Raw genomic sequence first — 16,019 nt, forward strand, 5'->3', positions numbered from 1 at the left:
AGAGAAAATTATTAAAACTAATTAAATCTAAAATACATATGTACAAAAATATGGCGTACAGCCACAGTCTGATAAGTGACTCCCCTCCTGAAAAAAATGAGTTCACACCACAAGCTTAACGTCACAGCAGAATCCGATTTTATATTTTCTCACCGTTCATTCATGCGTTATTTGCAGCAAGTATTTCACATTTCTATTAGAAATGAATATCGGAAACCTAACAACGCTTACGCTAAAGGAAAAATACGAACTTGATCTGAATTTGAATGCAATAAAACTTCGCAAGCCGAATTTGCAAAACAAGAAAAACCTTCCAAGAACAACGTTGGTAGAAATTCTGAGAAAAAAGCGGAAATTAAGAGACTTTTTCTTGGGTCTTCATCGCGGCTGTCTCGAAAACACCAGAAAAAGTCACCGTACAAAGATGTTGAAGATGCTCTCGTACGTTAGCTAAAACAAATTCGTTCATCGAATCTTCTTGTTTCGGGGCCGGTACTGAAACAAAATGCGATGGAAATCGCTGAAGTACTTGTAGTAGAAACCAACTTTAGTGCCAGTGATGGATGGTCAGAGAGATATATTACATGTTCAGTACTACTGTATTTTCCTAATTGTAGTTTTGTGATTTTTTCAACTTCGTTTCAGTCGTCATATCGAATAACTCGACACATTTCCACTTCCTCTTGGAGTGTCGACTTATGCGGACTCGACTGTATATCATTTCTCCAGGATAGAAATGCATAATAGATCGGATTAATAGATGAAATGAAGAAAATTCTTAATTTTTAAAATAATATTTGTATTCAATAGCTAAATTTTTAACATTGTAATAAGAATTAACGTTACATTTCATTAATGCTAAACTGAATCGAACTGAATTTTATAAAAAGTAGAGACATGCTCTACTCTTTTTACAGTTCTATTTCAGCCAAAATTTCCAAAAAATTTTTAGCTTTCTGTTTTAAGCTAGATTTTACGCCGAATTTTACGCATGTGTGTTCCTGGCCTAAAGGGACTTTTAGTTGTAAATTATATTCCATCCAATAAAGTAATCATTAATAAGTTATGTATTGTGGAAGAAGAATGCAGATGCAGTTAATAACTAAGAATTTTTTTATGAAGAAAGTTGAAGTCTGGATCACATTTAAACTTGGCTTGCTCAATGAATCAGAATTTAACACACGATTACAGGCCGATTATACAGTATTTAACCGATATAATAAACTGGATTGATTTCATTTTTATAAATAAAATAATTAAAACTTTCAATTAATAATACAAAAATTTTAAATTTAACTTAGAATGATAATGTAATTTTAAATATGCAATAAAATTATTTTACTAAATATACACTTATTTATATATTTTGCACTTTTCAAGAATGAGCATGGTTCCACCAGAGGGTCTAAAATCAATAGCAGTTGATCACGTGATGAGAAAGAAAATTCCGATTTTGTGAATGTAAAAGATTTTTAGTTAATTATTTAATTTATATAAAGACTGAAGAAGATAAATAAAAAAGGTATAGTTAAACGCAATATTTTTCTTAAATCTTGATTTTAATGTCGATAATAATTCATCTATTTAAAGGTTGATTTCATCAGTTTACGGTAAAAGTTAGGCCTAATGGCGTAGCTAAATGAACATGTTTATATAAAATGAAATTACAACCGCCGACTTTAAGAAAGATTGGCTTCTTCGAACTTTTAATAATCTTTACACGTACGAGATTATTTATTTGAAAAATTAAAATGTTATATTTTAAATATTTATAGTAGTGTTTCACTTTGAAATCGATTCCGGTAGTTTCGAGGATAATGGCTACTATTACACAAAAAGATCGATTTGCATATATAATGAGTATAGTGTACGCAACAGGTTTTAATCATTAAATATATCTAAAATAACACACTTAAACTTTTTAAGGATAAAAACGCAAAAAAAAACTTTTACATCTTTGTATTTAAAAAAGAAAAAAACACGAATGACAAAACTGGTTTTAACATGCCGGCAAAGTATTATTTGAGCTAAAGTTTATAATATTGAAAGAGATGTAGATAAAAATATGTATTATTATTTTTTTAATGGAATACTATTCCAATTTGCCATTCTGTGAAATAAAATAATAATTTGGTAATTATTTAGTTAAACCTTGTCAACCTTTCATTTTTTTTCTGATGAGTGCCAATTGGTTCTTCTTGACCGGTTGATGGCCAATCTGTTGTTCCTTTTTGGCAGTCGTGGGTAAGGAGAAAACAGCTTTCGAGTTTCGTTGGGGACGCCAACTGCGTAATGGCTATCTCGGCATACATTGCAGTAAATTGGCTGGCATGAGTGTATAAGAGGAAAATGGAGAAGGGAACAGTAGGAAAGAAGAAGAAGAAAAGAGGACTTGCCGGTTGAAATTTAGTCATCTGATGACGACTCCTCTCTGTTAACGTCGTCGTCTGCTGTATCTTTGTGGTGTTGGCCGTCACTTTCGTCATACGCCTTGCTGATGGAAGTAAATATCTTGTGTAGCCTTCCTTTCTGGCTAGAGAACTTTATTGCCTTTAGAGGAACTCTTATAAATGGCCCACAGTATGGTGGTTTTGGTTCCTGAACCTAGGGATGTTGGTCTGCACATCGTGTCACTTTTTCATGTGCTGTGTGTGCATCCTGGTGCATGGATTGAGGAAGTTTACAGAGTTATTTACTGTTAGGTGCAGGAAACCGTCTTGCTCCAAGCACCTGTACAATTGCTGACAAGAATGTTTCCATCTTTGATATGATTTCAGATTTCTTCTGGGAGGATGACGGATGTTTGTTCAGTGACTTGATTGATGAATGCCCGATTGCTTGTGTACTTGATTTTGCTGAAAATCCCTGATCTGTAGATGAGGTGGTAGTTGTATTTCCACCTGCCAAGCTTTGCCTCGTTGATGTTCACGACAATATCTGGCCCTCGTATTTTTCCATCACCTCTGCCAGCAGATTGTACATTTTGGGCACAAACCTTACACAAGTAACCCAACACTGAGGCTGAAGAAATTCAGAGTTCCTCTACAAGGAAATCCTGCCTAGGCAGTGGAATGTGGATCTAATACACTACCAGATTGAAAATTGCTTCAATTGGAATCTTGTGGCATTCAAACCAGGTTCCCTTGAACTGGGATACCTCCTTGCTGCACTGCACAGCTGTCTTTTTCTTCTTACTTGTTCCTCCTCCAACTTGCTGTCGGACATTACACCTAAATGATACACATTCCTTGTCCAACACCATGCAGGTGCCACATTTGCAGGTCTTCTCTCTTGGCAGGATGCCATGAGAAAGAAGGAATTCCTCAAGGTGTCTGGCATCCTGTGACAAATGCAAAAAGTCAGTGAGGGACAATTTGCATACAACAACTAGCCATCGATGATAAATGCAAAAACCAGAATTTGAACATGCCCCACCTGCCAAGCAAATCTGGTGGGCCTATGGGCACCTCTGTACGTACATGAGACAATTTTTTGAATGTGCCTTGGCTGATGGGTGTGGTGTCACTGTTGCATGCAAAAAAATTGTGCACATTATTTATTGAAACTTAAACCCAGTGACAGTGTTGCAAATGGTCGTCATCACATTCACCTGCGAAATTCTGTACACTCTATCAAATATATATAATATGTTACAACATATTATTTAAAATTTACTTTAAAATTTTAAATAATATGTTACAATATAATTAATTATTAAGCATAATAATCTATCTTAAATGATTCCCAAATTATTTGCATGCAGTTGGTGTTGCATTCCTGTCACACAGTTGGCATCACGTTTGCATGCAATGAAATTCGGAGGCTATTTTCCCTTCGACCACAGTCAACCGCAAAAAAAGGGCAATGGGTTTGTGATCAATGCATTGAGAACTGATCTGTGCTCATTGGAAAAAAAATCTGATGTGATGGGGTTTAACCAAATTACCATAGATTTTAAATAGATATACATATATTTATTCACACATGTATATATCAGAATACTGATATTATACATGTTAAACATTGATATATTGATAATGACATTTTTTCTCACATAATGAAAAGAAGGAATTAAATAACTCAGAATTTTAAAGGAAGGGAAAATGCAGAATGAATCAAATGAGTTGTTTGTTGGGAAATTGGCTGGCATTCTGCTTGGAAGGCCTAGATAATCAATTACCTTACCTGTCTGGTTTTCAGTTCCAACCCAACACAAATTTATTCTTGATTTTTGTAAATTAATTAGTCATTAATTTTTAATTATTAAATTTAGTAAATGATAGTGTTTCACTTTTTGTGCCAAATTATACTAATTAATTGTGTAAAAATAGCACATTTTTTAATGCTTCTAGCCTATTTTTATTTTATTCCTTATCCCATATTTTTCATAAAACAAAATCCTATAACAGTTATTTGAAAAACCTCAGATGTTGCAAAATATGAAGCATTGTATAAGCACTTTTAGTGTATAATTACTGTATTTAAGTGAGTTTCTAGTTCTGAGAATGGCCACTAAACCAACTTTCATGATATAGAATGATACATTTTCAGTTTTGTTGATATAGAATACATTTTTTCTGAGATCTGTAGATTTATGTTAAGATAAATGAAAAATATAAAATAATTATAAGTGAAAACTCAAATGTTTGAGAAATATGGACCTTTAAAGTTTCAACATACTTTCTGTAGTTGTCAGCTATAACTGTTGGTCATTATGAAATATCCTCTAATACTGTAGTAAGTTGTGTAGGTTACAAAGGATAGTTTGAGCTTGAATTATATCATTTAATCTGATCTAACATGATTATCACTGAAAAATTTCGTACTTTTATTTTATATCTTTGGATTTGTGTGAAACTTTTCATGGTTCAAATGTCTGCAGCATATACAATATTGCTATGATTAAACGTATCTTGTACACAGTATATTTTTGTTAAGTTTAAACTGGTTCAGTCTATAAATGTGCATATCCCTATTGAATGTACTGAAGATTCAAAAGATAAAATAAATTTGTCATACTTTCTCAATTGTAAGATATTTGTTTTTTTTTTAATCCATTTTTACATGTTTAAAATGTTTTTTATACAATATTATGATGCAACTAAAGAATGAAAGGTTATTTTATCTACAGAAGAGCAGGAAATGGCACATTATCTCATGGCATCTATATTGTTTTCTAACTTGTTAACAAAACTTAATGAAATTGATTAATTTAAAATTTTTACCTTTACAAAAGAAAAATTTGATTACATAGTAAATCTTGTAATTGAAGAAATATATGTGTAAAACTTTACATTTACTACATATATTAAAACCTTGATTGATGCAACCTTGGATAACTGAAAATGAAAACTTGGATAAAATGAATGCCCAATTAATTAATTATTGGATTAAAAATTACAAATATAAAATTTATGTGGTAACACTAAGCTCTTTTTATACTGCAGTGAATTTAATCATATAATATATATATGAGTAATTTTTACATCATTTATTAGACCTAGGGTAGATCTACCCTATACAGCTAAAGTATACAATAGTTTTAAGAATGCGAGGGCTTATTGAAAAGTAGACAATAATTTTATTACAAATAAATTATTCAAAATTGTTAATTTTAATGCTGGTTTCCTTCAAAATGAACCCCTTTCTGACGTAATGTACTTATTTCATCTTTTCTTCCATGTCTCATCCTTGGAAATCATTCTCATCAAGCTGTTGCACAATGTCAGTTACAGCTTTTCAGATTTTTTTGATAGTTTGAAAATGATGATTTTTGATTTGGATTTTACTTTGAGGAATAAGTAAAAGTCACAAGGACAAGTCTGGAGAATATGGAGGTTGGAAAAATTCAGGAATTGATTTGGCAACTAAAAAATTATAGCTCAATAGTGAGGAATGCAAGTGAGCATTATTATGGTGCAGAATTCAGCTTTCGGCAATTTCTGGATGCATTCTTAATACACACTTTTGAAGTTTTAGAATTTCTTTGTAAAAAGTTTGATTCATAGTTTTCTTCACTTGATAAAAATTTTTTGTGAAAAATTCCATGTCCATCAAAAAATAATAATGATGTTTTTATTTTTGATTTGCTAATTAGAGTTGTCTCCTGCCTGTGTGAATTTGGACTGTCATTCTTCACTTTGGCACTTTGTCTCAGATTGTACTTAAAGAACCAACATTTATCACCAGTAATCACTCTTTTGGAAATCAGGTTCAATATCAATACATTTTAGCATTTTTGGTTGCCACTTTTCATCTTGCTTTCAGTTTGTTTGTCAAATTGTTTGGCACCATTTTTGCATATAGCTATTTCAACTTTAGATTTTCAATTAATTTTCCAAACCTTAAAATACAATGAATTAAATACTGATGGGATGGCTAATTGGAATAGGGAATCAAAAAAATTGGCATTTTTCAGTAATCAGAATTAAGCAAAGCTTGTCACAATTTCTGATTCTTAAAAATTATTCTTCCATATTTTGTAAGAAAATTCATTATTTGTTTCAGTCAAAAATTAAAAATTTTTAAAATTACGATATTAACAATTATTTATTAGTTTATTACAAACTTTCATGTTGACAAAGCAGAGAGTAGGTGACAACTCATACACAAGGTGATGTCTATCATTGCATACTTTAGGGTTACCAAATGTCCTACAATTTGACCTTCAGTCCTCTGTCCTCCCTCCTTTGAACAAAAAGTCCAAAAAACAGCAAATGTTCTACTTTTGGAGGTGATCCATGTGTCACCACTATACTTTTGTATAACTTCATAAATGACAGAATTAAAATTAAACTTAGTAGTCAAAATCTGAATACTTAATGTAAAATGTTCATTACCATGTTAAGTTATTGGTTTTTTTATGGTATACTGGCACAATGAAGTGACTTTCATTCAACACTTGGCTAGTTTTCCATCTTTTATTCAGTTTTATTGGTTTTTTATTTGATTTATGACATACTTCTGTTTGGACTTTCATTTCACTGCACACTCCGAACATTTTTTCCACGTCAGTGTAACTGTAACCCTTTTATATATTTCTGTAAAATGAACTTGTGACAATGACTGTTGGACTCCTTCGCTGTCCGGTATCATTCCTCTGGCACAACTATGACACTACTCGTGGATGTAATCGGTGACTGACTTAACCGACCATCTCCTCAAGAGGTACTGTTCAGTGGCCTCCTCAGATTCCACTGTGAAATGACGTGTTCAGCTGCAAGTGAAGTGCAGAAGTAAGCTAAAATTTAATTTTTTTTATTCCCTTCACTTGTTAAAACTTAAATTCAAAATATTTATTATCTTAGAATCAGAATGAGTAGTAAGCAAAAATGTAAATTTAATGAAAAACTTCAAAAAAGCTTTAAAATGTTTAAAGCTACTAACAAGGATGATGAAGCATTTTGTCCAATTTGTAACCTAACTCTGAATATTGCTTACAAAGGGAAGACATCATTAGAACAACATTTAGAAACAGATTGTCATAAGAAAAATATTCGACTGGAAGTAATGTTCGGATTGAGAAATTTATTACACCACACAATTCCAAATTAGAGGAGAAGATTGCTGCTACTGAACTAACATTAGCTTACTATGCAGCCATACATCATTTCAGCTTTAAATCTGTAGATTGCACAAATAAATTGAACTCCAAAATTTTCAATGACTCGATAGCAACCCGAATTGGAAAACCAATGCCAAAATATAAAAAGAAATTGCTTGATTATGTATCAAACTGGACTGGAATACTTAAATCATTGAACTGTTCAATTTTTGCCATTCAAAGTTTTTAATTGGATGTCACTTACAAAAAGCCCTGTCTGGGAGGATGTTATGGAAAGTATTGAATATCTAAATGAAAGGAATATTGCAGTTGACGAATCAAAGTGCGTAAATCAGTATAGTTCTTTGAAAAATTATTTAAAAGAAAATTCTAATTTAAATGAAAAATCAGTAAGTGAAAAATGGCTTGATTTTTTTTTTTCAGGCAACAGACAATCCAGAATTACATTCTGAATTGTTTAAAATTTGCCAATATATGTTTTCAATTCCAGGACACAATGCCACCACTGAAAGAGTATTTAGTCTGGTGGAATCTCAGTGGACAGATGAACGAAACAGAATGGCAATTGAAACAGTAAAGTGTGGTTATGGTGAAATTCAACTTTGACAAATGTAATTGTTTAGAATTTTATGATGAAACCTTAAAAAACAAACAACTACTAAACAGAGTCAGCACATCAGAAAAATATGATTTTGTGCAGCAACCTTAATTAAAACAAATAATTAAGTGTGTGTTTCATTGGCATTCGTATTTGTAAAGGTTCCATAAAACTTACTTTTTTAAAAAAAAAATTTTTGTGTCCTTCCATGTGTCCTGCTTTTTTACTTATTCCTACAGAAATTGTCCTCCTTTTGCATCTGGTTATTTGGTAACCCTACTTTTCTTTCATGTAGTCAGAGATTGTGCTTGATCAGTACTAACTGTCCCCATTTCAGGGGAGATAGGATGACTTTAGGATTGCCACCTGGCCAGCATTGGGCTGCTTGACTGGCAATCTATTCTGTATATGTGTTATGGACAAAGTGATTAATACGGGCATTATGAATAATGACCAACAAAATCGGCATTGTAATAAATTTCAAAAATTTATCAAATTGACCAGTCATTATGAATACTGCTACCACTTAGTCAGGCAAAGTGATAATAACAAGTTGAGGAGTGATCATCCGACATATGCTAGCCAATCAAAACTTACATCTTAGTTGCGCATGCGTATTGCATTTAGTACCGAATTTTAAATTTATGTGACCAGTAGGTAATCTTTCTTCTTTGACAAAAGTAATGATCATGGAGGAATCATTAAGTGACGTGAACAACCAATTAAACAAGTTAATAGCAGAAAAAGGTGAAAACAATTAAATTTTTACAAAATCAGGTATTTGTTAATGATAGAAAAAGTGAGGGTCAAAAATGGAAGTTATTTCTAACTTACTGGAAGAATATCAGTTAATAGTACTTTGAAATAATTCACAAAAAGTAAATATTTCTAAATGAAATAAGGGTTTTTTCTAAAATCAAATTTAAAATTTGGTACTAAACAAGATACACACATGCGACTGAGTGCTGATTGGCTAGCGTATGTCGGATGATCACTCCTCAACGTATTATTACCACTTTGCCTGACTAGGTGGTAGCAACATTCATAATAACTGGTCAATTTGATAAATGAATCAATATTTATCACACTGCGCGCCCTTTTTGGTCATTATTCATAATGCCCGATTAATCACTTCGTCCATAACATATGCATTGTATGTTCTGTACCACTACATGCAAATAATGTAAATTTAAAAATTAATTTAGTTTACAATTTTAAAAATTTCAAAACAACTTTTAAATGGTTTTAAAAACATTGTTTTAATTTTCAATTGATTTGATTTTAATTAATTTTGATTTTATTTTAAATTTTGATATCAGTTTTGGTGTAAAGTCCAAAGCTTTATTATTTTTAATAATTTTGATTTATTTAGTTTTGCATGCCTTTTTTGAACTCTTAACTTCATTTTTCTTAATTAATTGCAACTCTTTTTTTTTTTCTTTTGTGACATAACTATAGAAATTGTATGTTGTTTTCACAAAAGATAACAAAAACTAAAATAAATTTAAATTTGATTTTATAAATTTGTCTGCTTTTAAAAATTTTAATTATAAGTAAGTTAACATTAATTAAACTATTGGGCTATGTAGTTTCAAATCAAGTCTGGCAGTTGGTAATACGGTTTAAACATAAGCAAAATTATATTTTGACTGAAAAAATATATAAAATTTCTTTTAATATTTAGTACGTTTATGTATAGTGACAAAACGACACTCTTGTTGTAATTATGAAAGTTTTTGTTATGATTTATAGATGGTACTGTAGTCCTAATATGTTTAATTTTTAAATGTGATTTGCAAGATTCTGAGTAAAAATACTTGTTTATACTAAGTTTACTGCTGTTTTGAGTTTTAAAAATTGATTTTTCAATATGAGTAAGTCATGACAATAATGGTTGAAGTAAATGAATTAAAAAATTGGTTAACTTGATGATGACATTTGTTTGGGTTGTTGCATCATTTGTTGAACCTCATTTAGTGTTAAATAAGATGAAATTAAAACATTTACTAGACATGTCGATTGCTAGAAACATGAAAAAAGAAGTGCATCATCTTATTTACTTCCCCCCACTTTTTGGTCACCGCGTTGACCAACATAGCAAGTTTCCAAAGATGGTGACCCTAGATCACATCATGGAATAGTTTGAATAAAAGGAAATTAGCTGTAATTTCTTTGTGGGTAGTGTTGCAATATTAACTTTATCTGAAATAAGATTATGAATTTATTTTGTAGTACATAATAAACGCATGCATATCCACATATAAATGTAGAATTTTCAGGTTTCTTTTGAAAAATTGATTCTGCATTTCCCAATCATTTTCCATTCTTAAGCTTGATGTTTATTTATTAATGAATGTACTGGTATCTTGCTCATAATGTAAATCATTAATTTTTTTAAACTAAAGTATTCAAAAAATTGGAATTAGGCATTTTCAGCAGAATTGGAGAAATTTTGATATTGTCCCATCAATAAAATTAACATCTTCACAAATCATTGTAATTATCATTTGTCACTCTCAAAGAATGACAGTTCAAAAACATTTAACAATAGCGAGGTTGAGGCCAAAGTTTTAAACGCAAAAACGTGTACGTCGGACGTTCAGCGCCGCTTTCCTGTAAGCCTAGAAATTTGACAATGGTGTTTGGAAAGTCAATGGAATCATGCTCGACATTCCAAATGCCATTGCCAAACTTCTAGGCTTACAGGAAAGCGGCGCTGAACGTCCGACGTATACGTTTTTGCATTTAAAACTTTGGCCTCAATCTCGCTATTATCATCCACCAAGTCTTGCTCTTCTGAAAACATTTGATATCAATGAAACATCTTAGCACATGACAGAAGTTCATAAATTTATTAGAGAACTTCGACTTTCTTGCAAGATTTGGCTGCTTTATATGGAGATGAGAGGCAACACTTAACGGGAAAAAAAAGAAACAAAAAGCAGATTACAAAATGGACAATAAAGAGCATTCAGAGAGTGATATTGGATTTATTAGCAGATTTATTATTGGATTAGCAGAAATTATGAAGATGTCTCCTGCAATATTAAAAGATATTGGAAAATTAGTAGTTGAACATAGAGAAGAAGGAAAACATTTAAAGGGATAGATAGCACCAATGACATTGGAACGGAAGCCAGAGCTTTTATTTACGATTAACAGCTTGTTTATAATAGCAGTGGGATGGATGGCGGCTAAAATAATAAACTCTACACTGACGTGAAAGAAAACACTTTTTTCATCAATTACAAACGAAACCGTTGTTGGTCCGTGAAACTTGAGTTAAGTGAAAGCTGATATGTTTATTTCTTTCCTTTTTCGAATCAAATTACAACAAAATAAATATAAAAAGACATTGAAAGGGAGAAATCTGATTGAAATAAAAGATATAATCGTAATTTTTTCATAAATGATTATCGTAACTTCACAACTTAAAAAATCTCACACTATATAAGCAGGGATAAATAAGTTACCATCAATTAGTTTTGTCGATTAAAACAGTCACGTGACACTGCTTAAATACCCCTCTTGACCAACTGCCTCATTGCGATTTCGTCACAGATCGGATGGATCCATCTCAAATCTCTTTGATAACAGGTCCTGAAAATGCAAGTAATATGTTACGGCAGCACTTATCGGTAATAGACAGGTGTATACTTCATTGGGCCAAACTGTACACAATAGTAAAATTTAACTTTGAAATGTTGCCGTTAGAAAACTACATGAATTGAATACATAGATTGAATTATCCTGAAATAAAGCATTGCCAGAGTTATCTGAGTTAATTGATTGCATTTAAATATAAACAAACCTAATAATTATAAATTTTTGATGGTGATACTGGAAAATAGCTAGAAAAGACAATAAAGTAATCTGTCCATAAAGCATGTTTTATATGGAATAGCAAGCAACAATCTATTAATTCAAAATTAATAGATTGTTGCTTGCTTTAATTAAAAGACTTGGATAAAGTTAGCATTGGGTAAATTTTAGCTTTATTTGATTTACAGGCTTTAGCTATAACATACCATATATGGTATATACCAGCGGTGGGGAACCTTTTTACCATTAGAGGCCACATTTAAATTAGGCAGCAATAAGAGAGGCCGCATTTTTTTTTGTTTAGTTCATTCTTATTGCAACTTGGGGGCGCTAAAACTCTCTCATGCGTGTTAGAGTCCGTTTCAGACTAGTATTCTGACGTCATGTTACAATATGACTGTCTTTGGCGGGATTTTTCGCGCAACTGTCATGGTGTTGATGTACAATAGTTGTTTGAAACGAACTCTACCATTTTGTACTAGGTGGCAAAGGGCCACACAAGAACCTCGCGGAGGCCGCAGGTTCCCCACCTACGGTATATACACACTAGTTACAAACCAATTATCTATGCATATTGTAATTACTATTTTATAATTATTATTTCTATCACACTCTAGAAAATCAAACCTGATGAAATCATCTAAAATAATTTGAAAATATTTTGTTTGTGTGTAAAATTTGTTGGTAAAATTTAGTGAAGATAATCTGTTCTTTAAATCAGTTTATAAATGCATGTTGTTTCAAATACAAAGTGTTTCATTATAATTCTGAACTACTAAATTATTTCTGTATAAAGTTGAGAATAGATTTTTATTATATGATATTTTAATTTTCTTAGTTTGTACTGTTATGAAATTATCTAAACAGAATTTTGACATTGGAATGTTGGATTAGTTGGATAAGTTCTCTTTATTTCATATTGTTGATATCATTTATTAGCATTTATTTTAAATTTTTAAGCTTTTTAAATATAATATAACAATAAAATAAATATTTTGGATATTTTTACTTGTACAAATAAGAAGCAGTTAATTTTTTGCTTTTAGGAAAAAATGGCTCCTGGAATAGCTGAAAAAAAGAATAATAGTTTACCATTATGGGGAAATGAAAAAACTATGAATTTAAATAATCTAATTCTTACTAATATTTTATCATCACATTATTTCAAGGTAAATTTGTATCAGCTTAAAACATATCATGAAGTTATTGATGAAATATATTTTAATGTAAGTATTTTAAAAGTAACATAATTTTATAATACTGAATTTTTCTAACCTGGTAATAGACTATTAAATAACTCCACTAAAACCTTTAAACTATACCAGCAAAAATAATTTAATTTAAATATTTAGCATTCAGCATTCTAATTATAACGACCTGATGCAGATCTTAAGAGGATGGAAAATGTTTGTCGTAACGTATTTAAATTATTTTTGCTGGTATTATTTAAAGATTTTAGTGGAGTTATTTAATAATTTTATAATAATGATATCAATTCTTAGTTTATGTAATTTTTAAAATTGAAAGAATTTAATATATATTTTATATTTGTTTTTTATTTATTCTTTATTTGCTATATATTATATTTACTTACTTTTTCTTTTCTTTTATACAAAATAGTTATCAAACTAAAAAATTTGAAATGAATAACTTTTAAAATAAAATAAACATTGAATTTTATTGTTATGTAGATATGGATACCATCTTAAACAAAAAGTATATTAATTTATTTGATCTTGAATTCCTACATTTATCTCTTTCATTGTGTGGATAACTGAGTTTTACTAAATTTATATTAGCACGAAATTATAGTTTGAATCAGTGGTTTCCAAACTTATGCCCAATGACCTCTTCTGATAGCAAAAATCTGACCACGAACTTTAAGTGAAATAACTCTATACAATTGCATTATAGCAAAATTTCAAATTTAACTTTGATGTCTTGGATGGTGAATGGTGATGTAAAAACAAAATATAAATAAAACATTTTTACATTATTATATTTTAACATTTTATGATACTGCTGTTTTGAGTGTGTTTATTGTGTGGGATGGCATACAAATTCCTGGATTTGCCAAAGAAATCCTGCAATTTGGACTGGTGTTTGCCCCTACTCCGCCAATTAAGAGTACTATAAGATCTTACATACCTGAGTTAGAAATCCTCTTACAAGGTCTAACGGATATACAAAAAGAATATTATAGATGGCTAGTCACTTTCAAAATAAAAAATTCCAGGTACTCACTGGAAGTTCTACAGTTTAGAGAAAATATTAACCCTTTCCCGGCCAGGGTACCGATCTATCGTTACCCTATTCGTTTAGCAAAACGGCCAGGGTACCGATTGATCGTTACCCTGTTAACAATCGATTTTTATAAAATTTATCGACAACAGATGTCAGCACTTGACGGCATCGTCTTGTTTATCGTTCATTCTACATATTTTTGTCCAGGTGGTGTTTTGTCGACTTAAAAAATTTTAATTATCGGTTATTTTTTCTTAATTTTTCATATTCTGATAATTTTTTATTTTATTTTTAGCATATTCATGCAATAATATTACTATAATAAGTTGATTTATGCTATAATAAGTTTATTCAGCTATAATATGTTAATATATCGTAAATATTTAAGTTATGACCTTCAGTTCTGATATTTTATATATTTTTTTTAATTTTTAATTTTTTTTTAAATCTAAAATATTAGCAAATGTTACATCTATTGCTATTGGTAATCATATGTTTATTACAAAAATATATAGTCTTGTTTGATATGAAATGAATAAAGTATATTAGTTAATTATATTAGATGAAAGCAGAATAAAGTTCAGATTTCAAACAAATGTTTGATATAATGTGCGATAATTTCACAACGAATAAACGTACGTGCATAAATGTAATATCAAATTGTACAGAACAATATTCTACGTCATTCTGGCTCAGTGACAATAAGAATAAAGTAACCAGACAATGTTAATTTTGACAAAAAGTAACAAATTTTCAAGTTTGAATGTCAATTATCATATATTATTTTTTTTTTCTCATAAATTTTTCAAACAAACTTTATTGAAAAATGTCGTATTTAAAACTAACTATATTGATAAATATATGTGATTTTTTTCATATGAATCAAATAATAATTTAATTTTTGGTGAATTTTTAAAATAATATTGCCTGATTTACCTATTTTGACCTTGGCCGTTTTACAAAATAAGGGGGCGTGGCAAACGGCAGGGAAAGGGTTAAACGCACAACTAAGTGGATACACCAGAACAAGATTACGTTAGGGTGGACAAAGCAAAGCTATTGGTTCTCATGAAACATGATACCTATCAACCTAACTCAATGCACAGAGGTTGAAAGCAACTGGATAGATAAGCTACATGCAAGAGTCAAATGGTTCTCCAATTCAAAATTGGCTAGCAAATTAAATATGGGCAACGTGACAATGTCCCGATGTCCCTAAATTGTTCGCCTTTGCTGAAACTCACAAACAAGGGCAACAGTTACGCCCAGTAGTTGATAAAGCCAAAGTTCCACACATGTAAATTAGAAAGAGCTGTACATAATATCCTTACTACACATCTTGAGGGGTACCTTTATACCATATCCAATCCAGAGGAGTTAATTGAACAACTTAAGGAAATCACCTCCCCTTCTTGCATTACGGTCTTGGATTTCAGGTCATTATACCCTTCTATTGAACTGCCACCCTGTTTCTACACTCTTAAGGACTTGCTCTTCACAAGAGTAGACAATAATGTACTACACCAACAAATACTGGAGTTGACCCATCTAGTACATTACAATTCTGTGTTCCAATTTGATGGGGTCATATACACGCAAACTAGAGGAGATCCCTATGAGCAGTCCGGTATCCAGGGATCTATGTGAATTAGTTGTAAGACAACTAGAAAGCAGGACCCTTCCAAACTTCATATAAGACATTATCCTATACAAAAGATACATGGATGATGATGATATTTTTTGGAGAATGACACCCAATCTAACCCAATTCTTCAACTCGAAGAATGATAT

At 30.8% G+C, this 16,019-nt stretch overlaps 1 protein-coding gene across 1 annotated transcript in view; it reads left to right on the forward strand.

Annotated features, from left to right (window-relative positions):
• Positions 1-1,389: 1,389 nt before the first annotated feature.
• Positions 1,390-16,019, forward strand: part of LOC136985902 (pre-mRNA-splicing factor 38B-like) — a 49,615-nt gene continuing 34,985 nt past the window's right edge. Inside the window, exons 1-2 of the mRNA XM_067283298.1 lie at positions 1,390-1,522; positions 13,031-13,210. Of these exons, the coding sequence (XP_067139399.1) occupies positions 13,037-13,210 (174 nt within the window). The 5' untranslated portion in view covers positions 1,390-1,522; positions 13,031-13,036. The remainder of the gene's footprint in view (positions 1,523-13,030; positions 13,211-16,019) is intronic.

Source organism: Centruroides vittatus, unplaced genomic scaffold (assembly GCF_030686945.1).
Source record: "Centruroides vittatus isolate TY-2023 unplaced genomic scaffold, ASM3068694v2 contig_980, whole genome shotgun sequence".
NCBI lineage: Eukaryota > Metazoa > Arthropoda > Arachnida > Scorpiones > Buthidae > Centruroides > Centruroides vittatus.